The 24780-nt window shown below is 54.2% G+C and overlaps 1 protein-coding gene across 2 annotated transcripts in view; it reads right to left on the bottom strand.

Annotated features, from left to right (window-relative positions):
• The window catches only part of TBC1D9B (TBC1 domain family member 9B), a 45564-nt gene that overhangs the window by 3618 nt on the left and 17166 nt on the right, over positions 1-24780 (bottom strand). Inside the window, exons 7-20 of one of the 2 annotated variants that reach the window (XM_004043141.5) lie at positions 22102-22311; positions 13688-13849; positions 13107-13257; positions 12376-12590; positions 9990-10107; positions 8972-9257; positions 7181-7310; positions 6954-7052; positions 5765-5833; positions 4571-4811; positions 4084-4149; positions 2091-2162; positions 1757-1807; positions 150-200 (exon numbers count right to left, since the gene is read on the bottom strand). In XM_004043141.5, coding sequence (XP_004043189.1) covers positions 150-200; positions 1757-1807; positions 2091-2162; positions 4084-4149; positions 4571-4811; positions 5765-5833; positions 6954-7052; positions 7181-7310; positions 8972-9257; positions 9990-10107; positions 12376-12590; positions 13107-13257; positions 13688-13849; positions 22102-22311 — 1921 coding nt within the window. The remainder of the gene's footprint in view (positions 1-149; positions 201-1756; positions 1808-2090; positions 2163-4083; positions 4150-4570; positions 4812-5764; positions 5834-6953; positions 7053-7180; positions 7311-8971; positions 9258-9989; positions 10108-12375; positions 12591-13106; positions 13258-13687; positions 13850-22101; positions 22312-24780) is intronic. The other variant, XM_004043140.5, reaches the window with a different exon arrangement.

A 24780-nucleotide genomic window follows, 5' to 3' on the forward strand; every position in this document is an offset into this window, starting at 1 on the left:
TGCATCCCGAGGCCTGCTCCCTGATCGGGGGACGCATCCGCCATCTCCCGGGGTAGGGGGCTCCCTGGCAGTGACTGGGGAAAAGACCAGCAAGCAAGGGTGCCTCGACGCTGGGGTCTCTAAGAACAGCGGCAGAGAATGGCCTGTACCTCCTCTCTCCTCACTTCCACTTCCTTCTTGCTCTTCCTGTGGTAGTGCTTCTGGACAAACGCAAAAATAAAAAGAACATGAATAACATTCTGCTGTTGGGACTGCAAGCTCCTGGGGTCCTTGAGATGTAGTCTGTGTTTCTGTACAGCCAGCCCCAGGCCAGGCCCTGGGGAGCAGGTCTCCCATGCCACGCCTCCTGCCTGGCCCGCCCAGCCCCGCCCTATGGCACCAGAGCAAAAGGGCCTGAGCATTCCCTCACTTGGTCAGGTTAAAATAAAAGCCGCCAAACCCTCAATTCCTTTTTTCAAATGAATACAAGTCTCAGCATGCTGGTTTTGACGTGAACAATGATGCGGGCTATAGACCAGTCTGAGGACTAACGAATTCTATAGTTCCTGCTAGAAGTCTGGGGAACGTTCCTGCTAGAACTCAGGGGAACCCTAACGACCCCTTCCACCCGCGCCTGCTGTGCCTGTTACTGAGGGGTTGTCTGTGCACAGCTCCTGTGCTTGGCGCAGCGTTTCGTGGAGGACATTTGCCAGAGCTGGCGTGCACTATACTCCCTGCGTGGGAACATGCACCTGGGGAGAGAAGCAGCCGACCAGCTCTCCTGGAGCTGTTCCCCAAAGGCAGTGTGGCTGGTGGGGGCACCTCAGGCACGTCGGCAGCACCCTAGTTCTGAGCTGCTCTCGCTGGCTGTGTGGTGGCAGTGAAGGGCACACCTCTCTGGGCTCAGGCAACTCACCCTGGAATGGAGGCCCTGCTTCCTGGGGGCCACATGCGGTCTGAGGCCAGGGCTCTGCACCAACATGCCGCTCTCAGAAGCATGCGGGACAAGCCTAGAGTGGCCTGCTGGTTCCACGTACAACAGAAGGTGTACCTGCTTCTGTAGTTTCTGTCCTTGAAATCAAGGTCCTCAAGCTCAAGTCAGCCTCTGCCACTGTCACCAGGACTGCCATGGGCATCTTGGTACACACTATTTTTGGTTCTCTTTTGAGTCGGTTCCTTGGTGTGCATTATCCCCCACCTGAAGCCACCAGGTGGCATTATGGTCGGTTTTGCAAGTGTGCTGCATGTCACCAGCTCGACTGCCAAAGCCCAGGGCCTAGCATGCTCCCATCACCTGGGATCAGATGCTCCCAACAGGCTTTAAACATAGCACAGGGATGAGTTCTAACAGGCACTCAACATGCCTGTTTTTCCTTAACAAAAAAAGTGACATGGAACATGAAGATTTTTCCTAGGAAAGCATCCACTATTCTTTCCAGCCCCCACTCAGCCACGCTGTGTCTGTCACACGCTCCAATGACAGCATTTCGTATTTGTTTCCTACTCACAGGAAGACAGAATGTCTCTAACATGTGGCTGTGGAGGCCTTGCCCTGGGCCTGCTTGGCGCCTAGTGTGGGGGCCTTATTTTCCGCCCACCTACAGCAGACACGGAGGCGGTGCAGAGGAGTGGCTTGCTTCTGGGTCCTTCTCAGAACTTATGCCCCAGAGGATGAAGTCCCAGAGAGGTCCCTGGGACAAAGAGCTTCCAGGCTTCCTGATAGTGCAGGAAGAGTGTTAGGAGGTACAGGGGGCGCCCCTGCCTTCCAGGGACTGACCTTGAGCCTCCCAGGGCAGGAAAAGATCCAGATCTGAGGCCAGAGGAGATGCTGGAAGGGACAGCAGAGGAGAGGCAGAGGGGCAGAGTTGGGGAGGAGCCAAGGTCCAGGAAGACAGAGACACAAGAGAAACAGGAGTGAGGACATCCACAGGGGGCGGCCCCAGCCCCCGCCAGCATGGCAGGGCCCAGCCCGTGGTCCCCTGGGGAGAACCCCATGTGGCCTGCTCCCTAAGCCCAGGTGGGACTGCTGGCCACTGCCCGAGCCCCACAGGAAGGCGGTGGTGGCTGCAGAGTGCTGGCGGGGCATGTCGGGTGTTCCAGTGGCCGCTCACCTTCTGAGGAGCTGTCCTCTGTGAAATAATGGGCCGCCTCCAGGGCTGACTCGGCTTCCTCTGGGCTCAGAGCTGTGCTTGGAGAGAAGGCAGAGTGAGGGCAGGAGGAAACAAGGAGATCCTCTCAGAGTAAGTTCCCTCCAGCCCTGGGCAGAGCCTTGCTTTCCCTGCCCACGAGCCTGGCCAGTCCCAGCACCTGCCCATGACAGTGCCCGGTAATAGTTTTGATGGTGATGATTGGTTCTGGTTATTTGTTACTTTCCTCAGCGTTTTTTTTTTTTTAATGGACTCTCACTTTATCACCCATGCTGCAGTGCAGTCACATGATCTCGGCTCACTGCAAGCTCCGCCTACCGGGCTACAGTGATTCTCCCGCCTCAGCCTCCCAAAGTGCTGGGATTACAGGTGTGAGCCACCGCACCCGGCCTGGAGTTTTGCTCTTGTTGCCGAGGCTGGAGTTCAATGGCACGATCTCGGCTCACTGCAACCTCCACCTACCGGGTTCAAGTGATTCTCCTGCCTCAGCCTCCCAAGTAGCTGGGATTACAAGCACACACCACCACGCCCAGCTAATTTTTGTATTTTTAGTAGAGACAGGTTTCATCATGTTGGCCAGGCTGGTCTCCAACTCCTGACCTCAAGTGATCCACCCACCTGGGCCTCCTACTGCGTCCAGCCGCTTTCCTGACTTTGACATTGTGTTTGAAAAGGAAATACATGTCCCAGGTAAAAATCCAACCAACACAATTAGGAGTCCAGTGAATGGCAGCTGCCCGCCTGCCCCAGTGACCATCTGGCCAGTGGGCCCTTTGGGGGCATTTCATGCTCCTATGGGCGCGCAGGAATCAGCCACGCACAGGCAACTTGCTGCTCTCCCTTTGGGTAGCTCAGAGATCAGGCCGCGTTGTGCGTGCTGGCCGGCCTCATTCAGTGCAGTCTTTGCTGGAGGTCACCAAGCAGTACCCAGGGTTGCGGATCGCATGGTCCTGGGTGAGTGTAGCAGGGCATGGGCCACAGCCCACCAGAGCCCAAGTGTTCTCTGTGTCTGGACAGGACAGGGCAGGGCAGGCTCAGGAGGCTCAGGAGTCTCAGGGTAGCCCTGCATGCTCTCAACCCTGGGACCAGGCCCAGTGGGGTCTGTCCTACCACGGCCTCTCTGGTGAGCTAGCCACAAACGAGAACAGCTGCGTCAAGAGCCTTCAGCTCTGGAGGCACAGAGCAATGGCCTGCCAGCTTTAAAAACCACAGGTCTGGGCCCCATCACAGGCAATCAGGTGAGAATCTCCTCGGGTGAAGCTCAGCCCCAGTATTCTAAACATCCCCGGGGTCGGTTCTGAGGGCAGCTGCTAACCTCAGATGGCAAAGCGACAGCAGGGACCTGGGGCAGGTCCAGCCACAGCAGAGTGCCCGGCCCAAGATTTCCACCTGCCTGCGCCTTTGTTTCCTTCTGTGATGAGGGAGATGACCCCTCCTTGGAGCACTGTCCATGCAGCCACTCCTGCTGAGCCCTCCCCCCTGCGCAGACAGCCTGTCGCCAGTGCAGCCCCACTAGGCTACAGCACCACTGAGAGGCCAGAGAGAAGTGGCCCCTCCTCATGGCCATGTGACAGGATTCTCTAGCTGAAACTCTGGGAATAAACCCTTAAGAAACTTGACAAATAAATGCAGCAGTTTTGGTTCCAGCCCTGAAGCTCCACTCATGGCCCTCCTAGTGGGTTTTGGGTCCAGCTGCCTCCTCGGTGGGAGTTCTGTACCCAGCGGTACCCGGTCACCCATGGGATTCTCCTCCACGTGCCTTCCCAGGCCAAGGCCCTGCTCTCAGACCTCTGTGAAGTGCTCAAGCTCCCACTCCCTCTCCTCCAATGTGAACCTCCAGCCTGCGACGCTGCTGTGCCCCCTCGAGGCCCCACAGTCTCACAGAGGCCTGTCCTCTGCAGCTGAACTTCTGGACAAGTGGGAGACCCTGGTTGGGGAGTGGGCAGGAGGCTCTCACCTGGGGGAAGGTGTAGCTTGTAGAGCACCTTGAGCTTCTCTGTCAGGTCCCCGTGGTACATCCCACCTGTGGAGAAGGCCAAGGAGAGGGCTGGGTCTGGCAAGATGGCTGCAGAGCCCCTTGCAGGGGGTCCGAGTAGGACCCTCTTCACAGCCTGTGCTGCCCAACTCCCTCCTGGAGAGGTCACAGGGTGAGTCCCAGATCTCCTGTCTCCCTGGCGTCCTGCTGGGAAGGCTCAGCCCTTCCCTGGGGCTGGCAGACCAGCTTCTAGCAGCCCCAGACTGCATGAGGGAGGGGAGCGGGCAAGGCTCCTGCTGGACCCCATCTCGGCTCCCGTAGGTAAACTGTTCTTCCCGTATCTAGGGCCGGGGCTCAAGCTGCCCCCTACTTGCTGCAGTGGGGACAGACAGGAGATGCTGGCATTTGGAGGCTTCCTGGGAAAGGGTGAGGGAGGGTCAAGCCCCTGGTAGGCCCTGCAGGCACTCACTCATCCCCGTCACGAACTCCTTGAAGTTGATCAGCGAGTCCTTGTTTTCGTCCAGGAGCCTGAACATGCGCCCTGCCAGCAGAGGTGTGTGGGAGCCGCAGGCCCAGGGTGTCAGGCTGGCAAAGAGTTCCCGGAACTGGCTGGCATCAATCCGGTACTGCTCCAGGTAGGGCAGGCTGGGGTCCCGACGGCCGGCCATTGTGCGGCTGCACCCCCAGTACTGGCTAGCCAGGTGCTTGGCCTGTGGGACACGGTCTGGTGAGACGGTCCAGCCGCTAAGCCTGTGGGTCGAGGGGACCCCTAGGCTGGTGGTGTGTCCACCCTCCCCCTCTGTCCAAGCCTGCGGAGCCCTGGGGTGGTAAGCACTGGCCAGACACTGCAGCACCTCCCGAAAGCTCTCAGGTTATCATCAGCCCCTTGTTAACAGATGGGGAGGGGGTTGGCTGAGAGACAGAGTCCTTGGCAGCCTGCAGGGGGCAGAGCTGGTCTGCTGGCCCCAGAGAAGGGCTGAGCCTTCCTGGCAGGGCTCCAGGGAAACAAGAGGCCTGAGGCTTGCTCTCGCTCCTATGACCTCTCTAGGAGGCAGGCAGAGCTGGCTCAACTGTTGTGACGCTAGGGCCACAGTGCAGCAGCCACCTTGAGCACGGAAACTGAGGCAGCTGGAGAGGTGGACAGGAACTGGCAACAACAGAAAGGCAGTCATTCCAACCAGTAAGGCTGGGTCTTTTGCTAAAAGCACAAGGGAAAGAAAAATTCTCTTTGCACTGGGATTACTGAGAAGAGAGTATGACCCTGGAGCTGTGACGACAGTCCTGGCACGGTGTAGGAAGAGCAGTGCAGAGGACATCAGAGGTGGGGAAGCCTGACGGCACATTTCAGCACCTGGATCCAGCCATGCCTGAAGCTGTGCATTGCTAGACTTTTCAGTTACAGGGGCAATGTATTCCCTCTTCTGTGTAAGATGACTTGAATGGATTTTCTGCCATTTAAGAGGTCCTACCTAAACTCCAAGAGGGATTCGATTCTACCACAGGAGGTTCATGGCAACTGCATCTGAGGATGCACTTAGATCTATTTCTCTTTTTCTATTCTATTCCCTATTTCTATCCTCTACTTCTAAGAGGATACTCTTAGATCTATTTCTTTTCTGGCAGGAAGCTAGGAAGGGGTCCTGCCCTGGCTCTGAGCTGTCACCTTAAACACCATGTAAAGGTCCTCCAGCTCTTCAATGGAGAAACCAATGTCCACAGGTATAGCTCGGACCTAGAAGGAAGGAGAAACAGGGTATATAGCTGGATCACAAGCTCCTGGCACAGAAGTACGGCACTCTGTGAGAGCATCCTCGGCAGACAAGGGCAAGGGTGTGAACCGCCCTCTCAGTGGCCCAGCACTCAAGGACGGACCCTTCAGGAGAGAGCGAGGCCCACAGTCCATCCCTGGCCCCCCACCTACCACTCAGCTCACACTCCGGGCTCCTTCCCAGGATGGGTGTGGGGGAGCCTCTCTCTCACACTCTTGGGCCCCTTCCCAGGATGGGTGTGTGGGAGCCTCTCTCTCACACTCCTGGGCCCCTTCCCAGGATGGGCTTGGGGGAGCCTCTCACACTCCGGGCCCCATCCCAGGATGGGCTTCGGGGAGCCTCTCACACTCCGGGCCCCTTCCCAGGATGGGCGTGGGGGAGCCTCTGTCCTCAACGTGCAGCTGAGGTTGCAGGGTGAGGGATACTCATTTGGCTCCCGTCATCTGGATCCCTGCAGAGACCCTGGTGCCAGCTCTGTGGAAGGAGGCCGAGAACCTGCCAGCCAATGCTCCTGTACTTTAATTGGCCGAAGCAGTCAGTCTGTGGTGCTGCGACCCAATGTCCTTACAGTGTCCTACAAGCCTGCAGGAGGGCTGGGAATGTGGAAACAATGGAGGAAGTCCCTGCCTTTGGGGGCAGAGACCACGAACAGGTCTTGCAGCACAGGGTGGCAGGGAGGGCCTGGCCCCTCCAGAGATGAGAACAGCAGCTTGTGGCAGACACATGCCATTTGGGGTGTGTGGAGGGTGGCGGCATGTTGCTACCTGGGAGTGGGGCAGGGAAGACATGGGAAGCCAGGCGGGGCGGGCTCGGCCCAGAGGGCTGGGCATGTGGCTTTCAGGGTGGTAGCCATCTGAGAAGCTTCCCGGTGACGCATCCACCAGCAGAGAAAAGTGACTGGAACCTCTCCCCACATTCCCACCTACACCCCTGGATCCCAGTCCCATGAATCCTACCATGATGTACATACCAAAGCAGTGTAGGAGACTGGGTGCGGTGGAGCCCTGTACCCACCCTGCTCTGTGGGGAAGGCACTGCTGCCCCCCCAGCCCAGCCCCCGCCCAGCCTCGCTGGCACCCATACCACACTCCTCTTAGCCGTGTCCTCCAAGGACTGGATCACTTTCAGCCTCTGTTTAAACCGCATCTGCTCAATGTCTTCGGCCCTCAGGCTGCTGAATTTCTATAGGCAGAGGTGACTTGGTGAGATCAAGCCAACTGCAGGGCAGAGGGCCACCACCTGCCCGTAGCCACCCCAACCCACACTCCAGATGGAGCGGCCTGGCCAAACTGGCCCCACTGGGTGCTGACCTCATAGGACACTTTCAGGAGCTCAAAGATGTCCACCTCTGCAGGGGGGTCATCGCCACTGCTCAGCAAGGCACGGAGGTGCGGGATAGGAGGAGAGACACTCTGCTTGTTGACCACATTATCCAGGTATCTGCAAAGGACAGAGCACAACAGTCCAGACCACGCCCAGGCAGAGGGAGCCTCCTTCCCACAGCTGGGTGATGCGGAAGGACCCAATCTTTACGCAGACTCCTAACAAGGAGTGTGCAGAGGACTGGGCACCCTGCAGGAGGGCAGAGGTGTGCCCCGGCAGCGCCCCCAGCAAGTCGGAGAGCCCTCTACAGGGCAGTGCCCCCGACAAGGCCTGAGCACTAACCCTGAGGACACTGGGCTGTTTTCTTAGTCAGTGTGGTGGGGGGAGGGTCCCTTGGGCAGGAACACCTTATAACCCCAGACCCTACCCAGTTGGAAGGATGACGAGCTTCCTCCCTTTGGCGGGGCCCTGGGGACATGGGACCTTCTCGCCCTGGCCAAGAAGATTCAGGGATCAAAGGTTGAGTCGCAGGAGAAAGTCAGGTGTGGGGAGGCCTGCTGCAGCCCAGGGAATCAGCTTCTCTAGGGACACAGTCCTGGGGATGGAGCCCTACCTCGGTCAGCTGACCTAGCCCCACCAGAGTTCATGGCCTCTCTGGGTCCCTAGGCTGAGCCTGACACTCAGGTGGGAGGAGGTAGCTGATTCCCCATGCCCATAGCCCTGGTCATATCCCCAGTCAGACCCCTGCTCTGGAGGAGGCCCTATCCGCCTGTTGTAGGAAGCGGCAGGAAAACCAGCCACGGACTCCGGCCACAGGCTGAGTATCTTAACATCAGTGTGGACCAAAAGCTACTTAGGCCCACAGTAGGGAGGTGACAACCCTGCTGGATCTAGAGAGTCCCAGGCAGCACCTGGCCTGGCCACGGGCAAGTGGCAGAGTCCCAGGCTGTTCCTGGGGGCTGGGGGCATTCCAGTCCGGACAAATACGCTATGTAGGAGGGTGGGACTGCACAGAGTTCAGGGCAGGGCAGAGTGTAGCCAGGAGGGGCCGGGGCTTGAAGGCCAGGCTGGGGGCTCAGACAGTGCCTTTGTACAGAGGACCCAGGGAAGGGGCAGGGCCAGGTCTGATCAGAGTCCTGGGATGTAGGCAGGTCAAAGACTGAGAGGGGAACCCCAGGGAAAGGGCATGGTGGGCCTGGGCTGAGGCAGCAGGCTGAAGGGAAGGGGCTGGATCCCAGACAGAATCTGCAAGAGGTGGGATGTGGGGACTAAGGAGGGGCTGGAGGGGCTGGCATGACCCTGGACATTTGGCGTGACTAGCGGGACATCAGCTCATCCAGCTGTTCCAGCGGGCCCAGGGCAGGCCTGCTCCCTCCAGGGCGTGGGGGCTGCAATGCAGCTGAGATTGGAGAGGTATGACCGGGATCACCTGGTGGACACGAAATGCCCAGCTGTGCCACCAACTGGAATTGTGGTCACTGGATCTTGGCTCTGGTTTGCCCCCAGGGGAAGCATCCCCAACCCCACACCTGAGCGGTGGCTCTCCAGCCAGCGTGCTCTGCCCGCAGTGCCGGCTTTACTCCTCCTGGCACCTATCACTGAGTGCTGCTTCATCTCCCACTAGAAGGGAGCCGCCTCCTGACCCCAGAGTGCCCCCGGGTCCAGCTGCAGCCTGGCACTTGGTGGGCACAGTCACTTCAGGCTGACTGGACAGTGCCCGGGGCTGGTGAGGGGTTCTGCTGTGAGCCCCCAGCAGGAGAAGGAACCCGGCATGTCACCTGCCCAGCATGGTCATGGCCTCGCCCTCGTCGCTGCAGCCCAGCAGCTGCTCCATGTTGGCGTCCAGGACGGCCAGGGCCACCTGCAGGATCACCTTGATGCCCTCATAGAAAAAGCAGTCGACGATGACCACAGCGCTCTCGAAGGGCATGACGCTGAGGAAGAGGGTCAGGAACCAGGACAGCGAGATGCTGGAGATCACCCCCAGGTCCTGCATCTTCTCCGAGAGCTGCGGCAGGAAGTCTCTCGTGAGCTCTTCGAAGATGCCTTGGTCCACCAGGGCTCCTGCGGGCAGGATGAGCGAGGCTGATGGTGAGCCCACCCCGTGGCCTGGGTGGGCCCTCGCCTGCAGCCTACGAGCCCTGGCCACTCCAGCCCTGCCAGCTCTGCAGTGAGGGCTGAGGGAGACTTGGAGTGCCGGGAGAAAACAAGGACGAAAAAACCCTTCAAGTCTCTCTACAGCTCCCAAACCACTGGGCGAAATAACTATTTCTTCTACTACACTTGAATTTTATTTTGGGGAAACACTGATTTCTCCGTAAGGCATGAGAGGTAAACAGCGCCCTCAATGACTCTGTCCCATCCTGATGACTGTGAATAGATGCAGCTCTGAAGGACCCCAAGAGCGGTAACTCCAAACACCAGACAGCAGGGGAAGGACAGGATAACACGCTTAAATATGAACCTAATTAAACACTCTTGCAAGTCCATTTCCACTTAATAACAGATTTCACTGGATATGAGTTCAGTAAAGTTGAGCATCAGGTTACATGGGGGATATATACTCTCTAGTTTTGATGTTTGAAATTTTCCATAATCAAAAAGTTGACAGGAAGTTAGATGGATAGGAATTTAGGCTCTGAGGGGACTTTTATAAACCACCGAATGTGTAATACTACCCTCTAACTCCTAGGGAACCCACGTGAAGCCTGGAGCTTGGTCTGGGAAGGGCTGCCACCCTCATGGAACCAGCAGGCACCTGGAGACCCAGGCGAGGCAGCACCCGGGGACACTCACCCACCACCCTGGTGTTGTAGTAGTCGGGCAGCATGCGCTCGCACAGGGCCACCAGGAGCCAGAAGGCCTCCTCCTCACTGCCATAGAGCAGGAGCACCGAGGTCACGATGTTCATTGCCTGCCGGGCACAGAGACAGCCGGGGAAGGCTTGCACTGCTGGCCAGCAAATAAAACTGTCTCTCCCCACCCCTCCCAGCCACCCCTCCCTGCAAGGGCCCACATGATCTTCTTTTTGTTGTTGTTATTTTTATTATTTTTCAGGTTCTCGTGGTGAAGATTAATGGCCTCCTCCTACAAGCAAATCTGCCTCTTCAGGAGGGCTGGGCATCCGGTAATGAGAAACTGCCCCTACCCAACTCTGGGAAATGTCAAAAGGCAATTTGTAGGAAACTGATTGAACAGAGAGTCTGCCAACTCCTTCAAACTGGGTCAGAAGGCACTGGGAAACCAGAGAAGGTGAACATCAACACATCATACTTGTGCGGCATGGTGTTGGGTGTTGGAGGTGGGATTATGCCCAAGCTGATGTGGAGGTGAGCCACAAGGCCAGAGCCCCACACCAAGGCCACCCATGCGGTGCACAGCTAGGACCACACACAGCCCTAGCTGCTAACAAGACCTTTAAGGCAAAGAGAAAGCCATATGACTTGGCCAGGAAAATGCCTAGATTTAAAATCAAAAGCTGCGAGAAATGCTAACCCAAAGCACAATTAGATACCCTCACGCCCGTCACTCTAACAACAACAGAATAGAGCAAGTGATGAGGATGTGGAGAAATCGAAACCCTTGTGAATTGCTGGTGGGAATATAAAATGGTGCAGCTGCTGGGGAGGAAGTATGGAGTTCCTCAAAAAATTAAAAATAGGCCAGGCCACAGTAGCTCACGCTTTGTAATCCTAGCACTTCAGGAGGCTGAGGAGGTCGGATCACTTGAGCCCAGGAGTTCAAGACCAGCCTGGGCCACACAGTGAGACCCCGTCTCTATAAAAAATACAAAAAGTAACTGGGCGTGGTGGTGTGTACCTGTAGTTCCAGCTACCCAGGAGGCTGAAATGGGAGGATCGATTGAGCCCAGTAGGTGGAGGCTGCAGTGAGCCATGATCATGCCACTGAGACCCAGTGTGGGCAACAGAAGGAGATCCTGTCTCAAAAAAAAAAAAAAAAAAGCCCAGGAATGGTGGCTGGTGGCTCATACCTATAATCCCAGCACTTTGAGAGGCTGAGGCAGAAAGATCACTTGAGCCTAGGAGTTTGAGGCCAGTCTGGGCAAGATAGTGAGACCCCATGTCTAAAAAAAAAATATTAGCTGGGTGTGGTGGTACATGCCCTGGGAGGCTGAGGCAGGAAGATCCCCTGGTCCAAGGAGCTTGAGACCAGCCTGGACAACATAGCAAGACCCCGTCTCTAAAAATAATAATAATAATTTAAAATAAATTAAAAATAGAAATACTGGCCAGGCACAGTGGCTCACGCCTGTAATCCCAGCACTTCAAGAGGCCAAGACAGGTGGATTACCTGATGTCAGGAGTTCAAGACCAGCCTAGCCAACATGGCGAGACCCCGTCTCTACTAAAAATACAAAACATTAACTGGGTGTGGTGGCACATGCCTGTAATCCCAGCTACTCGAGAGGCTGAGGCAGGAGAATCGCTTGAACCTGGGTGGTAGAGGTTGCAGTTAGCTCAGATTGCACCACTGCACTCCAGCCTGGGAAACAAGAGTGAGATTCTATCTCAAAAAAAAAAAAAAAAAAAAAAAAAAGAAAAGAAACGAAAATGTGATCTATGTAATATGATGGAGCCTGAGAAAGAAAGGAAATTCTGACACATTCATATGACATGGATGACCCTTGAGGATATCTTGCTAAGTGAAATAAGCCAGGCACAGTAAGGCAAATACTGTATTATTTCACTTATATGAGACACAGTCGTCAAATTCATAGCAATGGAAAGTAGAACAGTGGTTGCTAATGGTGATCGGGGCATGTTTAATGGGCACAGAGCTTTGGTTTTGCAAGATGAAGAGAGGTCTGGGGATGGATGGCGGTGATGGGTGTACAACAGTGTGAATGTGCTTAAAGCACTGAGCTGTACGCTTAAAAACAGTGAAGATGGGAAATTTTATGTTCTGTATATGCCTGTTTCACCAAACACATACAACAATCAAATGCTGCTGGGACTCAGACAAAAGTACAAAGACGACAACTTCTATTCGGCATGGGGATGCGATGAGCAATTAATACTGTTTTTAAATTACATCTTTTTCTGCTGGGCTCCTTCCTTGGGACACAAGGCAGGGTCACCACACAGGCCTGGGACCACAGGGACCTGCTCCTGTGAACCTCTGGTGGCAGATGCTGTCTCTGGGCCCCTGTCAGGCCCCTTACCTGGCAGTAGCCGATGGTGGGGTTTCGGAAGGCATAGGCAGTCAGCACCCGCCGGAGGGCAGCAATCCCGAGCTCGTTCTGGAAGGCAGGGTGCTCGGGCATGGAGCGGTGCAGGTCTCGCTCGATCTCCTCTGTGGCCAGGCTGTACTTCCCAGTGGACTTCTCCACCAGCTCAGCATAGTACCCGGGGTGAGTCACCATCTCATTCCAGGCCCCTGGGGAGACATGGGTGCCAGCTGTCTCTGTCCTTCTTCTGGTACTTTGGGGGCAGTAACAGGGCAGGTTGGAGACACTGGGTGCCCCACAGAGGAGAGGTGGGACTTGGGGTCAAGCACAAGCTGCGAGGCAAGGTTTCCCTTGTGCTCCTGGGGAGGCTGCTCTACCCGAAAGTTCAAGTGGCTGACTTGCCTCTTCCAGCAACCACGGGTGTGAATGCTGTCAGAGCCTGTCCCAAGGAAAGGAGGCCTCTAGGGGACCTGTTTCCCTCCCGTGGTGGGTGGGAGGGCACCACCCGGCCAGCAGAGTGCCCATTCCCCAGCCTCTGTCCCTCAAGATGCTCCTTCTGGTTGGGTCCCGGGCCAGAGCCCAGAGCCCGGCTCCTGGCTGTGTGAAAGAGCTGGGAGCTCCTGCCTGGCCAACTCCAGGCCGGCTCAGGACAGACGAGCTCACACGGGGAGAGCTTGGGGACTGACTGGCTGAGCTGAGGCTGGGGGTGGCTGCACCCCACTCACCGGAGAAGAGGAGCCACAGCTCTCCCCGGAGGCTCTCAGGGATGCCCTTCAGGACCAGTGCCCGCGTCTTGGCTGTGCGGTACATGCACACGCCACGCCCATACTCGAAGAAGTGGATGTGCCATGACTCCTCTTTCATCTTCTCCTTGGCCTGAGGGAAAAGCGCATCAGGGAGCCTGGGGGCCAAAGCGCATCTGAGTGCCGAGGCCTAGGCCACCGTGAAAGCCTCGTGAACACTCCAGACAGTGCTGGCCAGCAAGTGTGGCCTTCCTCACAATTCCCGGGAAAGACCAGGCCGCGCTGAGCCACACCTCCCAAGGCTCAGGAGACCAGCTCCTCAGCGGGAGGGCCCTTCCCTTCAGAGGCCTGGAGTCTGTGGCAAACAGCACACTGAGCAGGTCAGTGGAGCCCCCCAGAGAGTGCCTGCTCCGTCTCACGCTGCCGGGGTGCAGCCTGGGTGGGCACTGCCCAGTGGTCAGCCCAGGGCCCTGAGGGAAGGCCCAGGCCCAGGACTGGCTCCAGCTTTCCTCCTGAGGGCTCCGCTCTTGACGGAGGCTGGAGTGCCGGCGCTCAGGGCTCACCCCCTTGGCTCCAAGGTCCTCCATGGGCGAGTTTTTCTGGAAGAGCTTGAGCAGGCCCTGGGATGCGGTTGGCACCTCCTGCACACAGAAGCTCTGGCGGCTGCTGAGGGGAGAAGCTGGGCTGGCGGGCTGCTCCGACACCTCCTGAGGAGCTGGGGAAGACTAGAAAATAAAACAGGGAAGGGGACGCCCTAACAACCGTGCTGCCAGGTGGCCTCTGATGCGCCCGCCCAACCGGAGCTGGATCAGGGCTCGGTGCAAGAAGGGCCACGGGGGCAAACGGTGCATGGAGAAGAGCCTGTCTGGCTGGGCAGGAGGCTGTGGCTGCAGCTCAGCCCTCAGCTCCTCTCTGGCTGCTGGACACCGAGTCCTCACTAATTAAACCCACTCTCACCAGCGAGTCAGTCTCAGGGAGCGGGTTCTGGGCTCACCCTTTTCTGGGGTGAGGTCAGTGCAAAGGACAGGAGAGGCCCTATCCTAACGTGGAGGCACATCCCTGCCCACCCTCGGGCCCACGCTTCCTGGGCTGCACAGAGGGCTGGGTGATGGCCTGTGATGTTGGGCTGGGCTCAGGGTGGGTTTGGGGCGACTGCGTCACCCGGTTGCTACCAAGGAAATGAGTGGCCCTTCTGCAGGAGTGTTGGGATAACCCAGGGAGCATGCAAGGCCTGCTGCTGCCATCATGGTGCCACACGGGCCTGAGAGTGATGCTGTCTTAGCAGAAAGCAAAGTCCAGTGGGGGAGAGCCCAGCTCGACCAGGGCCAGCTGACTGCCTGAACTTCTTGGCTGGGCAGGTGGTCGATTCCCCATGGTGGGCTCTGGCCTGGGCTGGGCTCTCTACCCCTCACACCCTCCCACTGGCTCTGGTCCCGTGGCCATGGTCCCACTCCACCCAGGGCTGGGGCAGCTGCCAGGGTGCTGGGCGCCCTCCTAAAACACTTCACATTCTGTGTTTTTTTGACAGAACCCTGATCTTGACTGGTGATGGCTTCATGGGTATATACATGTTAAAACGTACCAAATTGTATTCCTTAAATATGTACAGTGTATTGCATATCAATTTTACCTCAATAAAGTTGTTATTAATATAAAAGGAAAAAGGAAAAAAAAAAGAGAGAACTCTGCTAGGTTCACACCCACAGTCTACCCCTCTGCCCCCTGTGATGTTAGAAATGAATTTTGGGTCCACTTAAACAAATGTTGACGACAAGCTGCCTGAATCCAGTGGGCACGGCCCCAGTGCAGACCGACTGCCTGCCTGGAGATCCTGCTTCCCACCTGAGCTCCCCCAGAGGGACCGACTAGGACACACACGGGCTCGGGCTGTGAGGTGCCTTGGAGGATCACACATCTCAGTGCCAGGGAAGGAGCAAGACCGCCGGGTGTGTGGTGTGCAGCAGACGTGTGCTCCTGGCGAGGCGGCAAGCGCGGCACCGAGCTCAGGGACCAGGCAGCTTTCGGCAGAAGCTTGGCTCAAGTCCCACCTTACATTCGGGCTTACTGGCCTCAGGTGGGCGCTCAGAGCTGCCTGGGATCTTATGTATTCCTAGTCCAGTCCTCCCCTCTTCCCCGAGGTAACCACCTCACATAAACCTCCAAAACCACTTGCCATCCTTGCATCCCACTGAACCACACTTCTTCCTGTTTAACTGAGAACAGGGAACAATCTGAGCCCTCCACGGGTGTCCTCCTGCCCGCCCACCTGCTGTACCTGGACCCCATCCCCTGCCTTCTCTGCAGGATCGCTCTCCAGCACAGAATTGCACTGTTACTCCTCTAAAGCCCACCCTCACTTTGGCTGGGTGCTGTTCACCTATTATGCTCACTTTGCTAAGATTCATCCAGTTGTACACCGTATGTTTACTTTTGGATATATATGTTAAACTTCAATTAAAATTCTAGCCCTCCCAGAAGTTACCTCCGTTATTCTCTGTTGACCTTTATAGAAAATTTCTTGAAAGAGATGCTTAATCTCACTGTCTCCTTTCCCCCTTTCAAGTTTTTTTCCCTGTGTTAGAAAGTGTCTATTTATACTGTAACATTTTATGCTAATATCATTATATAGTTCCCTTAGTCCTCTCTTTTTAAGATGTCAATTCCCTACTACAAGCAATATTGAAATTAGCTAGTAGGCCTTTTCTTCCCACTTTCCTCCCTCTCTGCCAACATCTGATCAAAAGGATATATTTTTAATTAATAAGGCAATCAGTGAGCTTATTCTACTTTCCATATCTTTCCATATACCTTCCCTTTTTTTTTTTTTTTGAGATGGAGTCTTGCTCTGTCACCCAGGCAGGAGTACAGAGGTGTGATCTCAGCTCACTGCAACCTCTGCCTCCTGGGCTCAGGCAATTCTCCTGCCTCAGGCTCCCAAGTAGCTGGGATTACAGGTGTGTGCCACCATGCCTGGCTAATTTTTGTATTTTTAATAGAGACGAGGTTTCACCATGTTGGCCAGGCTGGTCTCAAACTCCCAACTTCAGGTGACCCGCCTGCCTCGGCCTCCCAAAGTGTTGGGATTACAGGCATGAGCCATCAAGCCCAGCCTCATATACCTCCCTAATCTCAGGTTTTGATTGTACTATGTCTCCATCATCAGAGACTATAACATTTATATACTGTCACCTCTATTCCTACTATCTAACCTTAATTCCACAGCTAAATATAATCAATGCTACCACCAGTCCTTAGGCCCAAGCTGCTTCCATCACTCCTTGGTTATCCGGAGTCTGTTCTCCAGCAGACTCCACAGAAGCTGAGAGAGCCCCTGAACTCCTCTGCATGTTCTTTACACCCTGTGGTCTTTATACCTGAAGGTCAGTTTGGCTGGGTATAAAATCCCTGGGTCACAGCTTCTTTTATTGTATATCTTAAAAATGTTACTCTGTATAATCTCAGCACTTTGGGAGGCTGAGGCAGATGGATCACCCTAGGTCAGGAGTTCGAGACCAGTCTGGCCAACATGGTGAAATCTCAACCCCATCTCTACAAAAAATACAAAAATTAGCCAGGCATGGGGGCACATACACGTAGTCCCAGCTACTCACGAGCCTGAGGCACAAGACTGCTTGGACCTGGGAGGCAGAGGTTGCAGTGAGCCGAGATTGTGCCACTGCACTCCAGGAGACACCCTCCCCAACCCCCACCAAAAAGTTACTCGAAAATGTTGTTACTGTATCACAAAGTCTGATACCTCTCTTGAGGAGGAATCTCTCAGGATCGTGGCCCATTGCAACCTCCCTCTCCCACCTCCTGGGTTCAAGTGATTCTTGTGCCTCAGCCTCCCAAGTAGCTGTGATTCCAGGCATGTGCCACTATATCTAGCTTAGTTTTGTATTTTTAGTAGAGACAGAGTTTCACCATGTTGGCCAGGCCGGTTTTGAACTTCTGGCTTCAAGTGATCTGCCTGCTTCAGCCTCCCAAAGTGCTGGGATCACAGGTGTGAGCCACTGTGCCCAGCCTGGAATAATTTTTTAATCTTTAAAATTGAACAGTTTTATGAGATTATATGTCAATATCGACTATTTTGTGTTGATTTTTCTAGACATTCAATGTGTCCTTCCACTATACAAGTTCAAGCTTATTTTATCAGTTTTCCTGAATCACAGTTTCTATTATCTGTTATTCCACTGCTTTTTTCTGGGAAGGGTGTGGGATGGCACTACGATTATACATAAGTTTTATCTTCTTTGCCTAACTTCTTTATCCCTTCTCTGGACAACTTCTTCTCTATTTGTTTGAGTCTCCTCTGACTCCATTTTTCTACTATCTCTTCCTTATTTACCTTAATGTATTTTCATTCTTGTGTTCCTGATTTTCATTTCAGAAATATGTTTTTTTTTCTTATTTCCTCCTGAGTCCTGTCAACTCTCTTCATATTTTTCTGTTGACTAGTCACTTTTAACCTGAGCTTTTTAAACATTTTTAATTTATACCATTCTTTAGTAGTTTCTGTCGTTTTTCTAATTCCTTTGAGATCACTTGGAAACATCAGGACACAGTTTTCATCTGCCTGGAGGAATGTTTTTCTGGTGTGCTTTCATTATCTATGGGAGGTTATCTGGTTCACTTTCTCCCCGCAATATCTTTGTACAGGGTGTGATCAGCATCTTTTCCTGTTCTTTCAGCAGGATGTTCTATGTACGGGCAGTTGTGGGTCAGAGTAGCTTTCTGAACTCCACAGCTGGAGAGGCCTTTCCCCTGCTGTGGTCGGTCTGTGTAGCCCTTGCTCCTGTACTTTCTGGGACTGGCCACCTCTTTCTTGTATCTAAAGCTTTTCTCCTTTAACCCAAGTGTTCCTGCTCTGTTCAATCCCAGTACTTTTTTTCTTGGGGTGAGCTCTTTTCTTTCGGAAGAGAAGTTTTTGTCAAGGGCATGGGTTTCCCTCACATTCTTGATCTTTCCTCAGCCGTATAATATGTCAGGCAGCGATAAGGCTATGGGTAGAAATAAAGCAGGATTTTGTGCTTCCATTAATAAAAAAAAGCCTCCTCTATAAACTGGAGCCTGAGAAATCGGCTCCCAATTTCACTGGCTGTCTCTCAGATTCACTTGTTGAGGCTTCCATTTGCTGAGTGGTCTCTTGTGAGGGGTATTCTGGTGACTTCTGGATTCCTTGGCTCTTAGGACTATCAGAGCCCCTCTTCCTTCCCACCATTGCCTCAGCACAGCTACTGGCTCTGTGTCTGCACAGAGTCATGCCACAGTTGGTGGTCTGGCCTCCAACTGTGGTGCACAGTTGGTGCATAGAGCATAGCACGGAGGTTCCTCGAAATATTAAAAATAGAATTGCTATACAATCCAGCAATTCCACTCCAAGGTATGTCCCCAAAAGAACTGAAAGCAAAGATTCAAACAGACATCTGTACACCCATGTTCACAGCAGTGTTACTCATAATAGCCATGAGGTGGAAGCAGTCCAAGTTTCAACGGTGAACAAAATGTGGCTTATCCATACAGTGGCATATGATTCAGCCTTAAAAAAGAAATCTTGAGCACGCTACAACAGGGATAAACCTGGAGGACATCACGCTGAATGAAATAAGCCAGGCACAAAAGGGAAAATACTATATGCTTCCTTCCACTTATGTGCATTACCTAGAATAGTTCAATTCAAGTCAAAAAGGTAGAATGGTGCTTGCCAGGGGCTGGGGGAGTGGGGGCCGAGGAGTTACTGTTTAATGGGTTCAGAGTTTCAGTTTTGCAAAACTGAAAAAGTTCTGTGGATGGATGGTGGTGATGGCATAGCAATGTCAATGTACTTAATGGTAAATGTTGTTATGTGTGTTTTATCACAATAGTGTCTCCTGAATCTGACCCCTTCTTACACCTACACTGTTCCTACCCTTGATGCTCGACTCCATCATCTTGTGCCCCTGCTTCTGTGATGGGCTCCAGCCGGCCTCCTTGCTTCTATTCTTGCCACTCTCTAGTCCAGCACTGCCCAAGAGAGATGATGAGAGCCACAAATGTAATTGTAAATTTTCTAGTAGCCACATTGAAAAGTCCTACAGTAAATTATTGAGATTAATTTTAACAATATATTTGACTTAATCCAATATATCCAAAATACTCGCATTTCAACAGGAATCAATTAAAAAATGATGGAGTGGCCAGGCACGGTGGCTCACCCCTGTAATCCCAGCACTTTGGGAGGCTGAGGCAGGTGGATCGCCTGAGGTCAGGAGTTCAAGACCAGCCTGGCCAACATGGCAAAAATCCCATCTCTACTAAAAATACAAAATAAGCTGGGCGTGGTGGTGGATGCCTGTAATCCCAGCTACTCGGGAGGCTGAGGCAGGAGAATCACTTGAACCTGGGAGGCAGAGGATGCAGTGAGCCAAGACTGCCCCACTGCACTCCAGCCTGGGTGACAGAGCAAGACTCTGTCCCCCCCCCAAAAAAAAAAAAAGATGGAGGTATTTTACGTTTTTCTTTTCATACGAAGTCTCCAAAACCCGTGTACAGTGATCTGAACACTCACAGCACATTTCCACTAGGACCTGCCGGATTTCCAGCACTCCATGGCCACACGCGGCTGCTGTACTAGACGGGGCACCTCTAATCCACTGTCAACATGGACGGCCACGTAACCCCATTAACACATAAACAGGTCGTGCCCTCCTCTGGTCATGACTCTTCACCGGCTTCCTTTCTCACCTAAAGTCAAAGCTGCAGCACTCACAGGGCCTACAGGCTTTCGGTGACTTGGCCTTCTGCCACCTCTCTGGTCTCACCTCCTACACCTGGTCAGTCTCCTAAGCCCTGGTCCCAGAAGCCCGTGCCACGTCCAATCCTGTCTCCCAGCTTGCTGTGCTCTCTGCCTCCAACACCCTGCCCCAGACAGGCTATGGCTGGTTCGCCTGCTTCTTTCGAGTTTCTCCTCCAGTGCTGCCTGATCAGAGAGGTTGCCCATGAGCAACAGAGAGAAAATGGAGCCCCCTTCTTTCCCCTGGCACTCCTGATCCCCTCATCCTGCTTTATTTCTACCCACAGCCCCTATCACTGCCTGACATATTGTATGTTTATTTGCTTACTGCCTCCCTCACTGGAACATCAGCTCTAAGTGAACAGGCACTCTGTCCGATGCGTTCACTGTTCTACTCCTGGGGCCTAGAATAGCAGCTGGCACCTAACAGGAATGCAATAAAATGTGTTGGGATGCATGAAGCCGAGTGCCTGGGAGGGGCCGTGAGTGGTGCTTACTCAGCTTTCAGGAAGTGTGGGGCCTCATAGAGGCAGAGGAGGCTCGACCACCCTGTTCACTGCCCCTGCCACTCAATCCAACTTCACTCTTTCTTGAAATCCCAGATGAAGCTCAACCTTCTCCACACCTTTCTTCATGTCTCCAATCCACACTGATTCCGCCCACCCCTTCCCACACACTCCCTGACGTAGTAATTTATTTAGCATCTATTATTGGGGCGGACAATGTAAAGGCCTGCCTGGGCCAGACCACACACGGCTCTAGAGCACTGAGAACACACACAGCCCCAGCTCCCACGCCCGCTGCCCAATGGGATGGGGCCTGTAGGGCTGGGCACTGACTTTTCCAGAGAAGCTGGATCTGTGAATTTGCATATGGACTCTTCTAATGGCCAAATGTTTTTGCAAATTCAGACTCAACGACAGCAGCAGCACATCCATCTTGTCACACCAGAAAGCAAGGAATCAAAGACGACCAGTGTCATGCCCAGGGACTCTCAGGGCTAGACCAGATGAGCCCCTCTGGCCACAGATAGAATAAACATAGTGATTCCAGTGGAAAGACACACATCAAGTTGCTTAAATCCATACGTTCATAATTACAATAAAAAGTAAACCAAAAAACTCACTGGTCACATGTGGAAGACACTAGAAAACCAACTCATCATTATTTTGACAACTGGTGAGTAAGAGGAAAGAGTAAAACATGTATTCCGCCTTTCCTCTATGAACCGTGCCTGGGGTCAGCTTCCCTCTTTGGGAGAATTTCAGCTCCCAGACGAAAGGAGGAATGGAATGAGCATGCCGCTGGCCACTGGCCGCTGGATTCAGGCATATTCTCAATGACTGACAGTAGCATAGAGAGGTGGCTGCTTGCCAGACGTCTCTTGTTGGGAGTAAACAGCACCTCGAGCCTGCCCACAGGCAGACTTGCCAGAACCAAAATCAGCTGAGCCTGAATGTGATCAACGGCTCTCGGTCTCACCGCTCAACCAACTTAAAGGAAACAAGAGACACAGGAGCTTGCTAAACGCCCGCAGCGGATGCAATCAGCAAAACCCGACGATGAGCGACTCTACGGCACGAGTGACCGATTCCTTCCAAAAAATATCGTGGAAGAATAAACAAGAGCTAGGTGGAGCAGAAGCCCGTAGATTAAAGGGATTTAAGAGACCTATCAACCAAGAGCGACAAGTGTGACTTTCACCTGCCTCAGTTCAAATAATCAAACCGTGAAAAGTACACTTGCACACGGGGAAGTGTGAATACAATACTTGATGACATTAAGGAATTCTTGTTAAGTTTGCTGGTACAATAGTGATACTGCAGTTCTACCGTCAAGAACTTCAGCCTGAACGCCTGGCAGGGAAGGTCATGGGAACAAAGCCGAAGTGTACAGGCCTCCACAGGGTGGCTTTGCTCTGAGTGCAGCAGCAATGCAGAAAGGACGGCCAGAGAAGGTTCCTCATGGGCAATGGGCCCAGCAGGAGTGAGGAGTACCGGTGTGTGGCTGGGGGTGCAGAGAGGCTGTGATGTTGCTGGGCAGTGTGGGTCTGGGCTAGGGGTCTCTTGCCAGCTCTGACACATCCGCCCCTAGGCGGAGGCCCACAGCAGGAACCATGGGGTCAGGTTCCAGCGGGGAGGCTGATGGATGCCCTGGCTCTTCCTGGGCCCGACTCGACCCTGCTGCTCCCAAGGGGCTTCTCACCTCTGTGCTAGGGTCCACAGCACTGGCTTTCCTGCTCCCGATACTGCCTGGCTGCTTGGATGGTGTTTTCTGGAGGAAGTCAGAGATCCTCTGCACCAAGAAATCACGGTCTTTCAGGTTGGCAAACAGGAATGTCATTTTGCTTTTGGTGCTGATGGACAGGGGGCTGGGCAGCACGCTGGAGCTGTCAGCTTTTTCGACAATGGTCACCTGAGAAGGTGAAAGAACTCTTTTGGGTGTCTGCATCTCAGGCCCTGCAGCTGGGCATGCTTTGTGAATGGCAGACTGTCATGCAGCTGTCCTCTCCTGGGCACAATGCAGCAAGTGACCCAACTGTCCTCACATTCTGACTCTGCCACCCGCTGCACCTAACCCCGAGCAAGCTGCCTGTGCCTCTAAGGTCCCGTTTTTCTGTCGATGGCGGGGAGCACACCGGCCGTGCAGGGTGGTTCTGAGGATGATGCAGTGTTCAGCCCAGCTGCTGGCCTTCACCGGCTCTCAGAAGGCTGTCCGAAAGCAGGGCAAGCAGTCCCTTGCTTGCAGGACTGTCCCCTGCACTTGTTCCCAGGGAACACTTTTTGACAGCAGGGGTCCTGGAGCTTGGCTCTGAACCCCTCTGAGGTGTGGAGGGCACAGGACAAGCTTTCAGTGGGCACCTCTGCAGAGCCCAAGGCCTGGCAGGGAGACGGACGAGGGATGCACCAGCTGAGCACAGTCAGCAGGGGTGAGTGCTGGGAACAGGGAAGGCTGGGTGGTCCCAGGGGAGGCGGCCACTGAGCTGAGACCTGGTCCAGCCAGGTGAGTGCTGGGGAAGAGATGGGTGGGGGCACAGCAGTCACCCTGCAGAGGGGAGTAGGACTGCCTGAGGGAGGAAGAGAAGGCCAGAGAAGCCAGGACAGTGTGAGCTGGGCAGTAGTGGAGGTGAGTGTGCACTTTTTTTTTTTGAGACGGAGTTTCGCTCTTTTCCCCAGGCTGGAGTGCAGTGGCGCGATCTCAGCTCACTGCAAGCTCCACCTCCCGGGTTCACGCCATTCTCCTGCCTCAGCCTCCCGAGTAGCTGGGACTACAGGCGCTCGCCACCACGCCCGGCTAATTTTTTGTATTTTTAGTAGAGACGGGGTTTCACCGTGTTAGCCAGGATGGTCTCGATCTCCTGATCTTGTGATCCGCCCCCTCAGCCTCCCAAAGTGCTGGGATTACAGGCGTGAGCCACCGCGCCCAGCCTGAGTGTGCACTTTTTATGTCTGTGTGTGAACATATCCATGGGGTATGCCTGGGCGCAGGTCTGAGAGGGGGAGAGGCGCACAGAAGGCCTCACAGGTCACAGGAGGCAGGTGGGAGAAGACTCTAGAGGACTCTAAGCAGGGTGCCAACATGCTCCCACTGACATTTCAAATTTTGCTGGTTGCTGTGGGAGGATACGTCATAAAGGGGCTAAGTGTGTTAGGCCGGGTGTGGCGGCTCAGGCCTGTAATCCCAACACTTTGGAAGGCTGAGGGAGGATCACTTGAATCCAGAAGTTTGAGACCAGCCTGGGCAACATGACGAATCCCTGTCTCTGTTAAAAATTAAAAAAAAACAGCTAGGTGTGGTGGCACGCATCTGTTGTCCCAGCTACTCGGGAGGTTGAGGTGGGAGAATCACTTAAGCCCGGGAGATGGAGGCTGCAGTGAGCCATGATCACACCACTGCACTCCTGCCCAGGCCAGAGTGAGACCCTGTCTCAAAAAAAAAAAAAAAAAAAAAAAAGCGGGGTGGGGGTTCAGTGTGGTTAGGGAGTGGCTAAAGCAAATGACGGTGTCTTAGGTGGTGTCCATGGAGAGGAAGGGCTAAGCTCTGCAGGGTGAGCTGGCAAGACATGCTGTAGGTAGGACACAGGGAGGAGGGAGAGGTCGGAATCTAGGCTGATACGTGGTTTTTACCTGGGCAAAGGGTGGAAGAGGGGTCACTTCCCAAGGGAAGCATGGAAGCGGGTGGTTGGGAGTGAAATTCAAGAGTCCACTACACCCACAGCAGAGTGAGCTGCGTGCGCAGAAGCCTGCAGGCTGGAGCGTGGAGGAGCAGGTGTGTTGAGGGGTCGGCGCTGGCTGGGCAGGCGGCCTCCACCCTGACCAGCTGCAGAGCTCCATCACCAGAGCACACTCAGTCCTCCAGTGTGAGCTACTCCTGCTCCCCGAGCTCCGCCAGGGCTCTCTACCATCTGAGATGTCAAGGGCCCGCCTGGCAGGAGAAATCCAAACAGAGCCTCAGGTGTCAGGAAGACCCCTAGGCCTGGGGGACAGGTCAGTACAGTGCCCCGGACAGATCCACAGGGCCCTGGTGCTAACAGAATGTGGGGTCCGGGCCACACCTGAGCCTCTCAACCTGGAGCTTTTGGAGCTGTGGCTCTTCTGAGTTCCTTCCCTCTGACTTCCCTTGGGGAAACTGAGGCAGCAACTCTCCCACACCTATTCTCAGCTACATCTGCAACTTGAGGGATTTGTGCAAATGGCAGGGAGGTCTTTAAGTTAAGAATCTCACTTGATTCTTCTTATAATTAAATAGTCAGAGCCCTGCTTGGCCACAAGGAAAAGGAGACCTTGGGACCTGTCCTGACTCAGTCTCATGCCTTCTATTTGGGCAAGGACCCTTGTCCTTGCTATCCACACCCCTTCAGTGCAGTGCAGGACAGATGGCCTT

Source organism: Gorilla gorilla, chromosome 4 (genome assembly GCF_029281585.2).
Source record: "Gorilla gorilla gorilla isolate KB3781 chromosome 4, NHGRI_mGorGor1-v2.1_pri, whole genome shotgun sequence".
Taxonomy (NCBI): Eukaryota; Metazoa; Chordata; class Mammalia; order Primates; family Hominidae; genus Gorilla; species Gorilla gorilla.